The sequence below is a fragment of the Ischnura elegans genome, chromosome 5 (assembly GCF_921293095.1).
Source record: "Ischnura elegans chromosome 5, ioIscEleg1.1, whole genome shotgun sequence".
NCBI classification, from domain to species: Eukaryota; Metazoa; Arthropoda; class Insecta; order Odonata; family Coenagrionidae; genus Ischnura; species Ischnura elegans.
In genome coordinates, this window is record NC_060250.1 from 48,472,115 (window position 1) to 48,491,789 (window position 19,675).

Below are 19,675 nucleotides of genomic sequence, written 5' to 3' on the forward strand. Positions count from 1 at the left end.
TTGACATTTTGTGTATTTGAAATGCAATTAGTTTCCCAAATATCTCCTTTACTAATTCGTTAACTGATGCGATGACAGGCTTACTAATTTTTGCTTTTTTTGTCTTTTTCAAAATTTTGAAATGAATCACTGATGGCTGCTAAGTTGCTTAGAAAGCACTCCCCTTGCTTATGATTACTCACATAATGATGGCTGCCAGAAATATTCACCAGACATTATTTTGCTTTGAATTATTCAAAGCTAATATATTGTATGTAGACATTTTCCACCACTCACAAAAATTGCAGACTCAAAGCTTCCTGGCCTCATTTCATTGGATCTACTCAATATCAGGAATCAATTCTGCATGTAAAAGATTACTTTGCCTAGCATTGAAGAAGTGATTCAATCGCATTTAGTTTTGGCCTTTTCTGCTGTTCATGCAAAATTTCTGAGGTTGAATCATTAATATGTCCTCTCACTGTCAAATATTTTTCTGATTGAAAGATTTGGATTCTTTTTACTGAGTGAATTTAAAATTGTTAACAAATTTTTATTACTCCCTACACCTGCGTAAGTCATCTCAAAACTGCACCCTCACTCATTCTGTCACCGCTGTTGCCATTGCTCGAGGCGTTTAGGAGGCGGGGGAGAGGGAGTCAAGCTGATTCACACCCAATCTCACGTGGGGGAAAATTTTTAATTTTAAATGGTCAGAGAAGTAATATTACATCTCTCACTGCTGCAGTTAAAATCCATATGGACGTAATATGTATTATGTCTTCAACTCTCTAAGTGTTAAATAGTATTCTTTTTCATTAACCCTTTCGCGCCGGACCTTCGTTGAGGGAAATTCTTCCTCAATACGAGTCTCTTGAAAGTTTTATTTACTCCCCTGTACGAAGATTTTTCACGTCGACTGAAGGCAGTGGTTCCCTCCCTAACCATTTTTGGACCCAACTCAGTGGGGCGCCGATCCCTTTCCTCGGCCTTTGTCCCAGACCCTAGAGGGATTAAAAGCTCCTTCCTAGGACGAGTCCGCGGTCAACTGGCTAAAATATTAATGCAAAATATCTGCAAATATTTGTTGTTCGCATCGATTTTTTACATTCAAAATGAATTTTGTGTTTTTTTTCTGAGCGTGCAGAAATTTTAAACGAAGTTCTAACGTTTATATAGACGGATTTACTAGTTGGTCTATAACTCCGTCGATATTAACGTTAGAATTTTGTTTAAATTTCCATGTGGTCAGCAAAAAAAGATTAATCCATTTATAGTAATAAATATCAAAAGTAAGCAACAAATATAGTTTTTGAAAACACACTGCAAATAACAGTAGTTGACCGCATGGAGAGGATAAGAAAGGGTCAACCTGAGTGGCCGAAGATGGGACTGGGCTCGCGCTAAGGCGAATCACGAGGGGCGACCGCGTCCGTGGGTCTATTGTGTCCGCTATGGTCACTTTTTTCGACCTGTGCCGCACAAGCGTGGCATTCGTTGCTTAGGTTAGGAAAATTAACGCCGCACAGGTGTGGCATTCGTTGTTTGTGGAAGAAAATCCTCGCCGCACAGGTGTGGCATTCGGCGCGAAAGGGTTAATAATGGTGGGGAAAATTGATTGAGATGGAAAAAAATTCCTTTGGACCTAGAATTGAACCTCAGACCTTTTGCTTTCCAAAAAACTGCACAGACAATTCTACCCTACGTAGATTCCACAATTCTCGTGACAGTTTTACTGAGGTTCATGGTCTTGAGTGTTGCTGTGGATTAAACTATTGGTTCGTGGGAGTCCATTCTCCCTTGCATTGTGTTGAGTTGTATGAATATACAGTGCAACCTCGATATAACGACACCCCACGGTGCACTACTAAACACTCGCTATAGCGAATTGTCGCTTTACCGGAGATGGAGCAAATAATAGCCAATATACCTGTTGTGAACAGATATACAGGAACGGGAGTGGTGCGGCGACAGATAAACATCTATCCGATAAACGTAAATCCAGACGAAAGGCGATGTTTTTTTGCATCACTAAATTTCCTTACTCAAATAACGACTAACTATTCAAACAATTTAAAGCGCCGCACTGAATAAAAATCATGCAAAGCATTGTTTCGTCAATCACTATATTTATCGAACGACAGTTTACCAAATAAATTTGAGACTGAGCACTCCATTAACTTCATTTCTAACAGATCGTTAGCAGTTACAGAGGTTAAAGAGTCTTGATGAAAGTCTTCCGGCGGTGAAACCCTCGCTATGGCGAGAGCCGATGCCGAAAGGGTCTCGTAAAAACGAATTTTTTACACGCTTATTATAGGGTCAATTGACGGTGCATCGGCTATCTCTCGTTATAGCGGGGGTGTCGCTATAGCCCGTACTCGCTTTAACGAGGTTCTACTGTACTGTGTTGGCCCAGTACCGTGAACCTGTGTAAAATTGATGTTGAAATCAAGGAACCGGGAGTTGAAAAGAGTTGAAAACGCTTTTTCGCACATGTATGTTGTTGAAAAAGGCAAGTACATCCGAACAGCTTTCTGAACAGAAGTATACGGATATTGCAACCCAAATCGGTACACACACCCGTTGCATCTGACAGTAACTGCTATGGAGGGGCACGGTTTTGAGAACCTTGAACTCTTGTGTTTTGTAGTTTTAAAAACTCTAACCTTCTTTAATAAAGTTTACAACTTTATTGAACCTTTACAAAAACAATTATTAAAACTTAGAAAGACTTTATTTCAAAGATCTGAGGAAATTATTTTTGTAATTTTTTTATTTATTTCATTTGGGTGTCACGCACCCCCTGGACTTTCTCCACTCCCCCCCAGGGGGGTGCGCCCCCCAGTTTGGGAACCCCTGCTCTAGCTATTTCCCTCTGTGCCTATTATTGCAAATTGCGTGGGTCATCCAGAAAAAAAGTTACCGGGAAGCATTAGTTGTTTCTCCATGAGACAAGAAATCAATCAGGAGGATTCCTTTTGGTCCCAGGAAACAGAGGCCATGATCTTCCTGGTGGACTTGACAACTTTGAACTTTTTGCACTTGTGGAGGTGGTGTGTTTCCACTGGGGTATAGTGTGACACCCAAGTTTCATCTCCAGTGACTATAGATTGGAGGAAAGTATTCTGTATCTGCCCAAAAATTCACGAGCTGCAACCACTCGTTGTGACATGTGTCTGAGGTGTCAGCTATCTTGGAACCTTATGGGTGCAAAACTTTTCGAAAATCGAGTTTTTATGAGGCAATTTCATGAATGATAGATAGTGAGATCTCAGGGAAACTTTCATGGAGTTTGTTCACAGTGGAACAGCAATTTTCACAAACAGCGCATTCGCCTTTTTCCACAACGTTCGTCTGTGACAATTGAGGTTCTGCCTCTTCCACTTTTATCCTCAAGTGAATGTCTTCCCGCCTTAAACTTAAATTCACGAACCCATCTCCTCACTATTGAATCACTCATTACATCCTCTCCAAGCACAGAAACAAGCTGTTGATGAATGTCAACTGATTTGAAACCATGAGCATGAAGAAATTGAATCACTCCGTGCTCAACAACTCGAGACAGAACAGGCAGTGAGGTGGCGGGACACGAAGTCGAGGGCTCCATTTCAATGACTTGCTGTGACCATGTTTTCAAGGCTACTGAGCCCATATCCTTCTCATTCTATTCAGAAGGTTCCCCTCTTTTGTTCAATGTTACCACATTTGTCCAAGAGCACCCCTAGCGATCTACACACCAAAACATAACTTATTTTCTGGATGTCCCTCGTATGTATTTGCTGTTGAGTTTGGGTACGAATAACTGATTCAAAAAAAGGAGCATCAAAAAATTGATCACATCTTAGTTTTCCTTATTCAATCTGTGTTATTTTAGAGTAAATTTTAGAAATACAATTCAATAGTTTTTTTTGTGGCTAAAAGAAAGGAATTACTTATGTTTTAGGGTGTTTGAGCGAAGCAACAACTATGTTATCGATAACTTAGAAGCAAGTCCCTTTAATTCTTCAGAATTGTGGTACCTTTTCGAACTTATATGCGCTATGAATAGAGCTTCAATCATTAATGTTTAAAAAAAGAGCTGTTATTAATTTCGTTAAATGCAAGCAATTTCATGAAATGCAGTATGTACTGGGACATCTCACTCTTTCATTCGTGATTTAATTGTAAAGTGCATTTCCACAACTTTACTATTACTTAGCTTTCTGCTATGTCAACATATGCATTTTATTTATATCAGTAAGTATTTATCACAGACTGAGGTGAGGCCTGGTGATCCTCCTAGCTATTGGAAAATCATCATTAGAGAGTTGTCATGTATCTCCACTTTCCTGTGACTGTGGAGACGGCAACAACCTTGGTAGACTAAATTTGCTAAATGATGAGATAGAAATTACACTCTTTTCACTTAAAATTGGGTAATAGTCTTTTAATTCTATTCAAATTAATAAACTGTAAAAAAAGAGCACGAAGAGATAAGAGCATATCAGTTGCCTAATCAATCGTATTACAGCTAGCACTTGATGACCATGCAATTCAATTTTTTTACATGTTAACAAAGACATGTGCTGAAGTGGGGTGGTGGTACCAAGTAGAATTAGGCTGTTATTTTTTTAAATTCAGGATAAATTGCTGCAGAAGTGTCTTCAACAAATTGACAACTTTACTACAGCATGATTCACCTGCAATGGCTCTTGATAATTTTGGTGATGGAGTCAAATCCATATGTCATACCTGTCATTCCTCCTTTTGCTTAATTCTTTTTTGATGAGTGCGTGAAGAATATATTTTGCATAGCTTGAATCCAAAGCCTTCATTTCCATCTCTACCAGCCTCGGTGGTGATGGGGTAAAGTCCTAGCCTGCCAAACTGTAGTTCATGGGTTCGAATCCCATGTGGGTGGCTGGTCCCAATACAGGGTATTGATGTTTGTGTTGTGCTCTGGTAATGGTTGAACCCCTGTTTTAAAGCCCATTATGTGCTGTTTATGGGGAAGTTGGATACAAAAATAAATTAAGTAATAGTTTAGTTTTCTAATAGACTCTTGTGCTAATTATGTATTTTGGTACGGATTATTTTTGGTTTCTGTTCCGATTTCAGGGGAGTTATTCTGTCTTTCCAAATGGTAATGACTGCATTCTGAGAGCTGTTGGAACTGAAAATGAGTTTCCAATGAGTCATACATTTCTCAAAGTTCTAATTTGGGAGTACATAATAACCCCCTGCCTCTGAGCTCAAGAACTTGTGGAATCAAAGAATCTCAAACCAACCCATCCCACCCATCCCTAATTGCAAGAGTTGAGTTAGTTTAAATAAGCTTTAATGTAAGCTAATTTCTTTGTCTTTGTCAACTTCAACAGAGATATCTAGATGGAGACCTCTTGGACATGAAGCGAGCCACTGATCGCCACTTCATCTTACAAATCGCCCTAAAATGTGCAGACATCTCAAATCCTTGTCGCCCATGGGAAGTGAGCAAAAAGTGGAGCCACAAAGTGTGTGAAGAATTCTTCCGTCAGGGTGACTACGAGAGGAAACTCAACCTTCCTGTCACGTCCCTCTGTGACCGTCATACAACATCTGTACCCAAGATCCAAACAGGTAATTTAACAAGATGCTATCTTGTTGTCATTCATTTTCTTAGAATGTATTGCCCACCGCCCACTTGAATAAATAAAAAAATTGGCTGTAAACCGACTCCATTTTAGGATTAATGTACTGACAAATAGGTTCTAATTGTGTTCAAACAAGTAAGGTGCTAGCACTATTTCATGATTATTGGTAGAATCATTGTGGAGCCCTCCAGAAAGCGCGTTTCTCTGTGTGAGGTCCTCAGTGTTACTCCAAATATTGTTGGCCAGTGGCATTGGTAATTTTATTCATGGGGAACATGTAGGAGTGACTGGAGATACCATCACTTATCTTTCATCTGAGCCACACATTTACATTATAATGAGCCCATTCTGTCTTGTACAGATTATTACTTACTATTTTTGATAACTACCTCAGCAAAATGCTTCAACAAATCTTACTCCAATGGTAACATTGTTGAAGGATGAATAATTGAGGGCTTAAAAACTGAAAATTAGCTCTGTCAATGAAAATGATCAGGAACTGGGTAAACTGATTGTCATATTCTCATTGAAGTCATTGCTTGTGTTTAAAGTCAGTAGGGGAAATGTCTTTGCCTAGTGACGTAAAGTCACGTGACAATAATAATAATAATAATGATGAGAATGTTATTTATGATATTGGTCCTGCAGATGTGTTGGCATGTGAGTGTGATTTGTTAAAAAGTAATTTTGGATGCACATATGTAGCTCACTAAACATTAAAATCAAAAGTAAATATCTATAAAATGACAGTTGAGGTTTAACCTAGTGCAGCATTATCAGTTGAGAGCAGACAAGAAATCACTAACTATATGAAGCCATTATCAAAGAAACATTTTTTAAGTTTTGTCGGAAAAACCTTTTATTTTTAGGTACTTTTTTTGAAATTCTCCTGGCAAATTTTTGAATAATTGGCTACTCAAATCACATGGAAGGGAAAGTAACATCTTGAATTCAACAAACATTTTGATGCTAACTTTCATGGAAACTAAATATGTCACAAGAATACAAAAGGAAATAAGATGTTTTGCCACTAAATTTTGTGTTTTGTCAACTATGGGTTAAGAATATAAATGCTATTGTAATTTCAACATTGGAACCACTTATTTCCTCACAATGTGGTGTTCCACTTGTTATAGTCTTAAGATCTTTGTGAAAATGTGGGAAATAAAACAGCTTGTTACAATCCATCTCTAAAAACACTTTTTTAAATTCTTTCTGATATCATGATTTTTATTTACCTTTATTATCCTCAGGGTTTTTTCGGTTTGTGGTCGCTCCATTGTTTGATGAGTGGCACAGATTTCTTCAGACATCTCTCTCCACCGAGATGATCAACTACCTGAACTCGAACCGTGCTCGTTGGGATAGCCTTGTACAGCAGGAACAAGCGGAGGAGACTCGCACCGAAGTTTCAGATGCCGAACTGCCTGAGGTGGATGACGTGGCCTCAACCACGGAAGATGGCTCCCCTGACAATGACACAGTCCCCTCACCGCTGCCCTCTCTTCTTGTTGATGGGGGCGGGTGGTGCCGGAGGGCTGGGCGCCGGCACTCGGTGCCACTCAGTGCCCCCAGAGAGCCGACGGCACTCACCATCATCCGGAGGGAGAGCCTGCCGGGCAGCGCACCACGTCGCCTGCCCTCCGACGCAATTGTGCACGTGGAGGGGGGTGAGTCGTCCCTGTCGCTCTGCTCTGTGTGCAGCAGGGGCGGAGGGGGTGGGGAAGAGCAGAGGCCCGTGAGTGCAGACACACTGCTGCCCGAGCCCAGCATCACGTCAATGACGAGCAGTCGTGAAGCGAGTCGCATCAGCGGCGTGTTGCATGGTGGCGGAGGGACCAAGTATTTGACGCGGCAGCAGACGTTCCCCCCACTCCAACCCGTCGGATACCCCTTCTCAAGACTGAGGTACATGTCTACGACAATAGACATGTCGACGCACGACGAGAGGACCAATGAGGAGGCCCGGTCGTCCACGGACACGTCGTCACGCACGAGTGCAGTGTCCTCTCCTGATTGTGAGGAGGGATGTGGGCGCGGCAGCTGGTTGTTAGGCAAGGAAGGCAAAAGGGAGCCCCCGGACGATGGGGGACGGGGACTGAGGGAGCGTAGCAAGGTGGCGCGGCTGGACGGGGACTCGGAGGACTCACCACGCCACCACCTGCTGGCTGGGAAGGAGAACCGGGACCCAGGACAGGCGCTGGTGGCCGACGAGGCAGATCAGGCGAGGGGGAGCACGTATCGCAAGTCCACGCCTCAGGTGGGTGCCACAGTTTTCATTCCTTGCGTGTGTGGCCAGTGTGACTGGTCTCGTAATGTCGTCTCAACCAGCAAAAAGTATTCAGGATGTTAAGTTCTTTTGGGATTCTTGTCAGGATAGCAAAGAATATTGGTAATATGATATCATTTTCAGGTATGCTCATGATACTCAAGGAAATTTTAGTCTTTCATTGTAAATTTATTGTTTATAAACATCATAAATATTGAATAATCCCTCCATAGTCATTTCTACAGGTATTTTTTCTGACTGACAAAAGCATTCTTATTAAGTTCAGTAAATTACTGATTATCCGTGAGTGGGTAATCCGTGTTGCGAATTATCTGTAAATGAGTTTCACCCTCTTTTGATGTTTTTCGTGATCTTTGTAAAAAAGAAAATCAGACGCAATAAGACCAGGATTTTTATATTTTAATGCAATTTTTCTCAAGACTTATTAGTTCCTTGGGAATTCCCTGTGTAAAAAGTAATGTAATTATTTTCTTTACTTGCTTACAAGGAATGTTTCTAAAAATACTAGACTAAGTAAGAAAGTATGATTTAACGATCAAGACTCGAACAATATAAAATGCGGAAGTTTACACAGAGGTTAATACAGAGAAGCTGCTTACTGCTCCATCATCAATCACATCCCATCAAATAAGGGTGAATAATTTGGCAAGTCAAATTTAAATCATTTGATCAAATGTTAAAACAAAATTTATCTTCAGTTAATTAGATTGAGAGCAGTTGCAAAACTATCATTCTTGAGAGTATTTTGCACAAATGTCTCATGTGGTGTATACATGTCCATTTCCCGCACTTTAAACAACACAGTCTTTTGGTTTTGTCACGGCTCTTGCCGTAGGCATTTGATTGTCCAAAGGAGCCAAGTGATGTTGTGCAGGAGAAGTAACAGGATATCAGCATTTCCAAGTAGAATGTGTTCTCTTACTTGTGCTGGAAGTGCTGAAGCTCAAATAGCACAAAGTGAGAGAGTTATCCTTTCTTATGGTTTTCTTATCGAAAAAAATTAATAAGCAGCGTATTGTAAGCCTAGGGACTTAAAAGGCAAGGATAAGGTTTTAGGGACGAATAGGTAAGGAATGCTGTCAAATATCCTCAGATTAACATAAGTTGCTTCTATTGGAGCACCAAACGTGGCAGAGCAGCATACTACACATCCTATGCTGCCCAGCCTGATATGAATTTAAAGCCTACCGGTGAAATTCAGCGAGTCTTTATAGGAGCTGAACAACTGATAACAGATTTTTCTGTAGTTAGAAAAAAATTAACAACTGCAAGCGACTGGCTGGTGAAGATGTTTCATGCTGTCATTACAAATGATTTTGGAAGTGCTGTAACTCTAGGTTTAACCCCTTAGGTTTTTATTGCCAATTTGGGAATTTTTTTCATTCTGCCCTTTAGCGCAATCTGTAAATTGAAAGCAATTAGCCTGTTCCTTCTAATATATATTTTTCATTGAGCATATATTTGGGGTTGAAACAAAATATCTTAAGAAAAATAGCCACAGTCTAGATAGAATAGACACGATGTGGCCACATGTTTTAGTCCCAACACCACAGTCTCATGATCAAGGGCGGGCATACGTGTGTTGGTCATCATGTGTTATCAATTGTGATTGCAGGGATTGGCGCGTCTGCAGTGTCGGCGGGGGTCGGCACCCGTTGCGCTGCTGCGGCTGGACGAGGGTGCCACCATGCCCCCACAACTCCCCCCTGCCCTTGTAGAGACGGCGGTGGTCGGCACCGTACTCTCTGCCATGGTTGTATCACACCCCGAGAAGTCGTGCCGGCGGGGATCCATGCCTGCGGAAGTACCACGACAAAGTAAGCACCTCTCCCCACAGTGCATTGGATTATACATTGGCATTAGGGCTGTTCATTTTTGCTGGGACTCATGTGGAGCTGCTTTCGGTTTAAATTTGTATACCTTTAATTTAGTGACTGGCAGTTGAGTTGCAAAAGGTTCTAGTTGTAGTGTAGCTCCTCAGGGTCCACACAGGGATGGATTCAGCATTAAATTTGGGAATTTGGGGGATGGGTGTCATGACTGGGGTGTGGGGAGTATGGAATACCCAATAACGATAATAGTATGGAATAATATGGTTAAGAGGAGCGTTCTCCCATATAAAATATCCATTTTTTATGCATCTTCGAGCCTAAAATTTCTTTTTTATTCTTAACAACAGATGAAATTTAACAGTTTTAGATATTTAAGGATGCAATAACTATTAAACTAATTAAAAGTAAAAATTTTGGATGGAATTTAGGGGAATCATGACCCCTTTGATCGCTAAATCTGCCCCTTATCCACATGAAGACAGTTAAAACCAAATCAACCTTTAAAAGTAACAGTTCATACTTAAAAAATAACTTGGTTAAATCCTCACTTAAATTTTTCAACCGTCCGGGTTTACAACACAGTATTGGTGTCATCATCTTGGTCGATCACAGCTGTTACAGTTGACCTTCCTCATTACACAGTTGATGGGACCAAAAAATCAGGAGTTTAGTAATGAAGAAGTTTGTAATTATGTTTCTTTTATGAAATATTGTGGAATATTGTGTAGTGGACTTACCTTCTTTTTTGTTATTTCACTCTTTTAAATTTAATTGATCACATTCTGAAATGGCCTTGGATGCATATGTATGATTTACTGTTGACCTGCGTACAAAAATATGAAATTGAGAATATTCACCTATTCATAATATTCCAGGAGACATAGTGCTACATAGAGGTCAGAATTTCCCAAAAGATAAATATGGTAAAGTCCAATAAAAAATATTTTTGAATAAAAGGTATGGTCGAATATTCTCCTTTGAGAGTATGTAGATGAATTCTTTATAAAATTTTAATTGTTGTTTTAGGGAAATGATTTTCTGGTAACATGGCATTGCTTACTATTGAGTATAATTTATCGCCTATTATTCATTGTGTTTTCCTTCCTACAGCGAATTCTAAAAGCAAATTTCTCCTCTCCATGTTCAACTTTGTCATGTTTTTCTTGTTGAAAATTTGACGGCAATGTGAGCTGTTGGGAATAACATGAAGGGAACGAAATGTTTAATATGTTAATTTGAACATGATACCATATTTTGACTTTTATCTGCCTGGAATTAAAATTACAAGTTACTGTTTTTCTACTTGTTCACTGTAAAGAAATACAGTTTAAAATGATTTCAACTATTGTATTTAGAATTTTGCCTTTTTTTATCTTACCCTTCAGAAATGTCATATTCTATCCAAAGGAAAGTGTGAAAAAGTCAGGGAAAATTAAGATTTTTGTTAGGGAAAACTCAGGATTGATTTCAGGAATTGTGTGACAACCCTGTTGCTATTCCTAATCCTTTCAAAGAAATCTACAAAATTTTTGGAAAAAAAGAGGGTGTGTAACAGCCTCTTGAGCGATTCCTTATCTTCTGGGGTGCTTCCATGAGGATAGCCATTCTCTCATAGCCTGTTGTCACCTTTAAATCGATTGCCAACATGCTAAATTTGCTACAGAATTTGTTATCAATACATAATTATAAATTTATGCATGGTGTGTGGTAGCGTAGTGGGTGGAGTGCTTGGCTGCTGATTATAGGGTCCTGGGTTCAAAGGCCTTTGAACACCCTAAATAAAATGCTCGAAGTGTGAGTTGGCCTATGCATAGAAATGTGTGATACTCCCCCCCCCCTACCTTGAATGTGTGATACTCACACACCTGTGGCTTTGGCCTGGGGTGAGCTCTACTACCACCTACTCAAACCAACCTTTGGGTTGAATCACTGAGTGAGTGAAATTTACTTAATGAATATTCCTGTATTTTTTGTAAACCTTTAAGAATACCTATTTCTCAAGCCTTGCAGCAGGTGATGCTTTCCAATTACGCTTACTTAACTAAAGATGACTTTACTTGTCATCATGGTGTGTTATCTTTGCTCTGTATGATATTGCTCTGATTCAAACTGGCAGTTTTTATGCATCATTAATGGAGATGAGGAACCACCTGATAGTTAAATGTGTCCCATTGGCTAATTAATAATTTCCATTCTTCTTCAACATGCTTATTGCATTTTGGTGTATGTTTTGGTACGGCCCATTATACCGTGCATGGTGTCTTTGTTGCCAACGTGTGAGGTTGCACCAATGAATCATTGGCATTGTCAGTGCAATAACTGAGAAACATTGTCAGATATACCACACTAGGATAAACTCACATCAGTTATTATTTATCATCATCCTTCATTCATGTTAAATAATGCTGAGGAAGGGTTAATTTTGAAATTTGCATGCACTGTGTGTGGAATTTTTTTAATGATATTCATATTAACACCCTTGAGATGTCGTGGTTTTGTGATTAATTCTCCGATTAATTTTTGCCAATGTAGGTGTGTTGAGGTCGCTGGGATCAAAAGAGAATACCCTGTCGTGCATGGCGAGAAGGGCCTCGCTTCCGTACGATTTAATTCGGCACAGTTCCTCCAGTCTTCTAGAATGCTTAAATTTTCAATCAGGTAATGTCATAATACAGGAGGTTTAATGGACTCATGGATCAGCATACACTCTCTGAACCATTTGTGGTCTTCCTGTGAAAATCTTAAATTATTGCAACTCTAATTATTATTTATGTCTTTAAATTATTAATATTATATTTATCTTTTGTTGAAAAACTGAACCAAATCATATTGTATGATAGAGTATATGCGTAGAGGAGGAAATTGTCGTTGGTGAAAAAGTGGTGATCTCAAATGTGATGATGCATGTCGCTGTGAAATATTTTCAATTTCAATGGATATAATTATTGTCAAATACATTTTTATTGTTAATAAAGTAAGTGATTGTTTAATTGAACTTTTGTTTCATTTTGACAAAAATGATACCTTTAGTATAGTTTTCTTGTTGGTTGTACAAGAGGAAAGTGTATCTCATTTTATCGACCAAATGCATAAATTAGGGAAGTTCCATGATAATAGCAGGTCATTCCGTGTTCACACAAAAAGGTTTCGCTTTATCCCCTTCTGATTTATTTATAATTTTGTGTTTTTAGTGACCCTTTTGAGTTATGAATAAATAACCGTTTGCAGAGTAGCTAAAAGGACACCAAAGTTAGGTAATTTTATGAGATTTGAGCATGTTGGCCTGTAGATAAATTATTCTAACTCTATTTAAAATGTAAATATGACATTGAGATATATGTTTTCGAAAAGGTAATAAATGGAGCTATGGAGTGTGGCCTGCTTGTGTTCATTTTCCAACCCGACATCATGGACTTGAAAATCTAGCGTTGAATATCTCAAATCATCCTACTCCTTCAACCTTGGAAAAAATGCTATTTTATTGCTCCATTGTATAACTATGTCCTCAGGAAAATTCTGGAAGGGAAAGTTAGTGCTGTGACTCTTAAAAACATTTACAGTGAAGTCACTGCACCATTTAAATTTCATGATCAGCATCAACATTGACAGAGGTACACATTAGAGCTGGCTTGAAGAAAAAGTATGTAAAAAATCATTGTAGCTGTCATTTAGCAAAAAAGTGTGGTCTTTCCTTTGATGGAATAGCTTTTGTGAAATTGCTAGATACATTTCAATAGTTTGATGGAAATGTAAAAATCTAAGTGTGCTTATATTCTTGGCATCGTCACCTGCATCGTTGGTATCCCAGTTTTCCGAGGCAGTTTTTTCCCCATCTGTGCTTGAATTTTGGATTTTTAGACTGGCTGCAGGGTTAACATTATGTGATTTCAATTTAAAAATAAGAGATCCTAATGAAAGTATGTCTACTGAAAATTAAAAAATATTACGTTTTACGGCCTGCCCACGTATGCAAATGGTGATGACAATAATGAAATTTTGATGGTGCAGTGAAGTAATGGTGACTTTTTTTTTTTGAGAGGATAGTGCTTCCAATTTACCTCATCTGATATTTTCATAGAACACAGAAATGCACTTAAGCAAAAAATATTTTCATAATTTTTTCTTAAAAATTGAAGGGGGTGTTTTGAGAAATCCAAGGTTAAACTGAAGCCCCATAATGTCTTGTTCCAAAATTCATGATATTAGGCCATATTGCATAGCGATATTGAGCTCTATTAATTTCTTCTTGAAAAATGCATGTTTGAGTGCTTTTTTTAAATTACGGATGAAGTTACGATTATTCAACTGTAGATAGACTTCCTCAAATTTCACAAAATTTCCATTGTTTTCTATCTTTCTTGTCAATTGTTGTGAAACTCTGCAAATTGATATTTTTTCATTTCTCAAAGAGTCTTGCCAGATTTCACAGGAATCGGAGGCATGTTGAATTCACATGGAATAATCCTAGTCCACATTCCTTGGTGGGGTGGCTGGGTGCAAATTGGGATGTTCCAAATGTAATTGTACATAGCGTGATGGGGAATATTCATGGAATGATTGTTACTTAGTAATGAGTGAGTGATGACGACTGTCTTGAATGCATGGTTGCCAAATGACATTGGAGCTATCAATTTGTATTTGTCAGGAGGGACGGAGTGGAGCCTAGCTGAAGTGCAGCGATGCAATGTGGATTGTGAGGGTGGGTTAGGGCAGGGCAACTGGGCGACTAGTCGGGGCAACGAGTCGGCCCCCAGACGAGACTACTCGTTCTCAACTGCGGCTGCCCAGCAAAAGGTGCTCGAGAGACGCAGCTCCGGGGGCCCTGAGCTCTTTAGCGTGGGCCCGCTCGTCGAGGGGGGCTTGGGCGCTTGGGCGGGGCAGCGAAGGGGATCCCTGCCCGTTGAGGCGCTCCTCGACGCCTCGGGCGTGTGACCACTGACGCCATCTGACGAGTGAGTGAGTGAGTGAGTGATTGTGATTCTTCTCGTGTTTTGGGAGGAGCACTGACCTGGATGGGAAATGTCTCTTTCTCTGTGCGTGAGGCAGCCTATGGCATTTTTTTATTTTTGTACCCACTGACAGTATTATCATTAATTTGTGCTGGAGAATGAGTGTGAATTACTTGAGTATAGAAAATGATGGATTTCAATGAGAGGTAATGCTGGGTGTGACTGTGAGTCATATTTGGATCCAAAATTATCTCTGGGGCACATATTATGTATAATAAGGCTTTTGGGAAGAAGGCGTCTTCTTTAGCAATCTTTCCTTCTGCACACAATGCGGTGAAATTCATGTGGTTTTAAAATTTTGTAAATCAGTATCTTTGGTGTAAGGAAGCATGTAGAAAGTTTTAGGGAGAGATAGTTTGAAAGAATATGAAAGGAGTCATAGGTAGTTGGTCTTTGTTAATCGAAGAAGAAAATAATTTTGGGGTTTTCTGCACATTTTGGTGTAATTAAGGACAAAGATAAGACTGAAGATGCTTGATATCTATTGATGGCCGTCCCTAATGGCTTGCATTTAGTAGTGTGTATTCCTCAATGACAAATGGCAAAGCTTTGACTTTGTGAAACAAAGAAATCGTATCTTTGAGAATGTAGTTGATGCCATTCATAGTTAGAAGCAGAAAAAGATGAGCAAGAACCTATTTACAATTTGGCAAAGCTGTGATGAAATACTAAATTGCTCCTGTGGTCAATATTGAGGCAAGTCATTGATGAGGGCTGGAAGCGTTTGTCAACTATTCTTCTCTTTGAACCATGAACCCAACTATGTATTTTACACATGGTGGCATTCATTTACTTATAACTATGGATGGGTCATTGTGTGGCCAGATCCAATTTGGTTCCTGGTCTTGGTCCCAGTTCTTGGTTCTGGTTCTTACTGAGCATTTTCCTTTGTGACATACATGATCCTTGTCCAGCTACCATTGGGAAGCTTTTGTATTGGAAATCAGATGATCTTGTCAAGACATAATTTCTCCTTCAATCAATATAACGTGAATGCGCAAGCCATGTATAATCAATGGTAGGCTATCACTTAATGGCATACTATCAACAGTGAAACACTCCATTGACACAATATGGCATAGAATTTGTTTGTCATTTGTCTTGATATTTAACATGAATATGTTTAATTTTTAATGCCTTATCCATCATGTTATGCATTGCTCTCATTCATTATTTTACTTATATTGAGTTACTGTTGTACAGTAAAATTCCTCAATAACAAACCTCCATATAGTGCAATTTTACGAAAACCTCATTATAAGCTGTAGCCTCAGTCTCAGGCCCCTCCCATGCGTAATGCATAAAGGTCAACCACAAATAAGAAGTCTCTTCAATTACTAAGCCTTCTTGTAATATAGTCTGCATGTGGGCTCCAATTCGGAAAAAAGCATCTCCATAGCAAAATTTTTCACATTGAACTTATTTGGCTATAAGTAAATAAGCAATGTCACGTCAAAGGTGTATATCATCCTGTGAGTTTCTCTTTATTGCGACTAATGGCTTTGCTTTCACATTTCTGATAGTCATTGCTAAAAGCTGTACAGCTAATCTAGCAGGAGTTCAAGCGTGGGCAATGATGCTTTCTGGTTCTCCATCTTTCTGCCTACCATGGACATCGGACTTAAAAAGGGACTTACATTATGCTATCAGCCACTTATTTTTTCTTTATCCTGCACAATTCATGATTTTGGAGAAGAGAGCACATAATGCAAAGATGCCAGCAAGATCAGTGAAGAACTTTTGTTGCTTTAAGACACCCTAATGCGAAGTAATCCCCGATTGTGAGCTTACTTTCAGTGATAGTGGCCACTGACTGGAGATATGCATGGAAATACCAGAATGAATGCATTTTGAATATTTTCCAGAGGAAGGAAGGGGAATTTTTAGGGTATTTGATATTTTTCGAGGAAGCATATCCGGTCAACAGTATTTTTGCTTAATTCCTAATCAGCGGCAGATTCGAGAGTCATCTGAAAATAATAATTTAAAATACCCAAGGAGCAAAATTATGAAGCTTACATCCGTAGTATGTTTGAGTACCCATCAAAGCTCAGGCTCGTTGACTTGTTCCCCCAGATTCCAATGGAAAACAGAAAAGTAAGCACACCAAAAGAAGCACTAATCCTTCCCCTGTCCGAATGATTGACCTAGGTTAAGATCTCCGGAGGACATTAGGCATCAGAGGTATGCACTGAAAAACTTGAATTTTTTGCTATTTAGAATTTTTTTTTAGGGTAAGGTTGTGGAAATCAGGAGTTTCTGGAATTTTTCTCCAAATCATTTTTTCTCACCCACCTCAATGAAAAATTTCAGCTGACCATCTTCTCTGCAAGTGGTTGGGAATCCTAATCCATAAGTGAGTCAGTCATTGAGTCATTCAAGGGGCTGTATGTTAAGGACATGTACAGTCATGCATGTATATAAAGGACATGCTTTAATTGTTACTGCATCCATAGTTCTTTCCCCTCATGAAACACCCCCACAATATAACACTTCAGCAGCTATACTTGTGACTCACCCCTTCAATCCGTGTCTACTCTTTTCTCATCCTGCAACAATGCAACCCTCAACGCACAAAAACCCCCTTTGCAGTCGGTCTAAAACTGGGTGGCCCATGAATGGACGTCGGTTTATGGCTTGGGCAGGTATATTTTAAAGTAGTAGTATTGCACCGGGTGTATAGGTGGAAATTGCAGTTTTTTTCTTGGGACTTGACTCAGTATGAAGCTGTTTGCCTTGCCTCCGAAGTTCCCCCAGAGGCACTGCCTCCTGTGGTCAATGTAACCCTGCACATTTAGGGGCCACAAAGTTTTAACTGGACTGTAAAAATAGTTTGTCATTTTTTCGGTCCTGTAGAATTCATTATTTGGAGGTTTTACTGCATTTTTCAAGGCTTCAATCAGACACCTTCATTTTCTGTGGAGGTTTTCTAATTGGATTTAGTGCAGTTTCTACTTAAGTGCCGACAGTTTCTTTTGGCTTGAGTTTGGATTCCAGTTCTGAGCTCACGAACTAGTAGAACCAAAGAACTGAGGAGTTGACCCATCTCTACTTATTAACAAACACACAACCTATCTTCAAATTTTCTCATCATCTGAAAAGTATATTTTCACTTTTGGGACCAGGGCTTAAGGCCTAGGGGCACTTAACTATTTTGGAAAGATTATATACTGTATAGCATCTACAGGTTTAATGTGGAACCAATTTAGAATTTCTCACTTGGGGGAGTATTACTCAAAATAATCACGCACGTTGTGCCCTGTTTCTATCTATCTTTGAAAATGTTTATAGAAAAATTCTCTTAAAACTGTATTGATGGTGATTCTTCGAGAGAAGGAAATTGCATTTTTTGATGAGGAGGAAACCAAACCCTTATTACCAAGATAATATTTTCCTTGAAGTTTGGAGTTAGCAATGAAGGAGGACAAAGAATATACCCTAATTTTCTGCATATAATACGCACCCAGCGAAGCACACCCTCAAGTTTTTACAAGCGTACTATAAATAATAATTTACTTGTTCCCATGCGAGATGCATATCTTATGTTGATACACATCTCGTTCTGGGAGGACAGTATTTGTCTATGTATCGGTCATCATTTGCTCTCTGGCACTTGGTATAAAACAACATTTATGTAGGATGGCCTTTGCACTTTATGCACTATGGCGCGCAACTTGGAAAAATGTGATGAGAGTGACTTTTAGTTGCAAGGTTTTAGTGATAAAATGACCTTTAAGGGAGACTTTATGTTGAATTCAACATGTCAAATGCGAACAACTGTAAAAAATTAATGATCTGCAAACATGTCCATCCTTAAATGAAAACATGCGCATTTGCAACCATGAAAAATGCGCACCCAATGTTATTAATGAATTTCCATTGAAAATAATGCGTATTATAAACGGAAAATTATGGCAACAGTGTTTTTGTGCATCATCATGCACTGCATGGAAGGTACTGCACATAATTTCACCTTGCATTCTGAATTATTCTTACTGCTGTGACTGTTCCCTTAACTTTCTGTGCAGCTTTAATGTTTTTTTTTACATTTACATGCATTTTACAGGTGAAATTTCATATTACATTTTAAAAGTGACCATCATAGTGTGCATAAAATTACAAATTCATTTGGCTCTCTGCATTGTGATGAATGAGTAACCCATTGAAATTCAAGGAATCTTAACCTTGGTGGCTAATGTGCTGTAATAATTCGGTTTTATTATGAATGCCATGCCAGAGGAAATGGAGAGTAAAACTGCTGTCCATAAAATTTTTTAATACATATCATAAAATACCACACAAAATCAATTTCTCAAGCTTTTCTGTATCAGGCAGAATTTTATTTGCTTCCTAATGTTGGACTGAATAGGTTTTCTCTTCATTTATAATTTTGAAAAGATATAATTTTTAGGCATGTTATCGACTATAGGTTTTTGTCTTCATTAAAAGTATTTGTTTTGTGCCCTCTTACTCATTTATCAATTTTTTAAATTACAAAGTCACTCAAATTGACTTTTTAGTTCATTGAAGAATTTATTTTTGGCAACGATGCTGCTTAAAGTTAGAGATAAGTTCAAAATTATGAATTATTACCTACGAAAATATTTGTATGGCAGTTTTAAGAAGTGCAATTGTGCACATTTGGAGTTAATGGGAGAAAGGAAACATTTTGTAATTCGACCAAGTTGTGAACTTCTTGGATTTAAAGTGAACACTTTGTTCCTCCATACATCTGATTTGCTGTGCTTTGTTTTGGATTGGCATACTCTTATTATAGTACATTGATTCTATTTTGACAGAAAAAGGTAATGGTTTTCAATGGGTAGGTTAAAAAATTAATGATAATACATACATATTTGCGAATGCAGGCGGTCTGCTAATTATGTATGACTTATGGTGGTCTGTACTCTTAGATGGGTTCTTGGGGATCCTCTTAAAATTGATTAAAAT

General features: G+C 38.8%; 1 protein-coding gene across 2 annotated transcripts in view; it reads left to right on the plus strand.

Moving 5' to 3' along the window:
- LOC124158848 (cGMP-specific 3',5'-cyclic phosphodiesterase-like) overlaps positions 1 to 12,711 on the plus strand; it is a 68,418-nt gene extending 55,707 nt beyond the window's left edge. For both annotated transcript variants that reach the window (XM_046534224.1, XM_046534225.1), the window contains exons 9-12: positions 5,340 to 5,580; positions 6,848 to 7,854; positions 9,500 to 9,701; positions 12,249 to 12,711. In XM_046534224.1, coding sequence (XP_046390180.1) covers positions 5,340 to 5,580; positions 6,848 to 7,854; positions 9,500 to 9,701; positions 12,249 to 12,400 — 1,602 coding nt within the window. In that variant the 3' untranslated portion in view covers positions 12,401 to 12,711. The remainder of the gene's footprint in view (positions 1 to 5,339; positions 5,581 to 6,847; positions 7,855 to 9,499; positions 9,702 to 12,248) is intronic.
- The last annotated feature ends 6,964 nt before the right edge of the window (positions 12,712 to 19,675 follow it).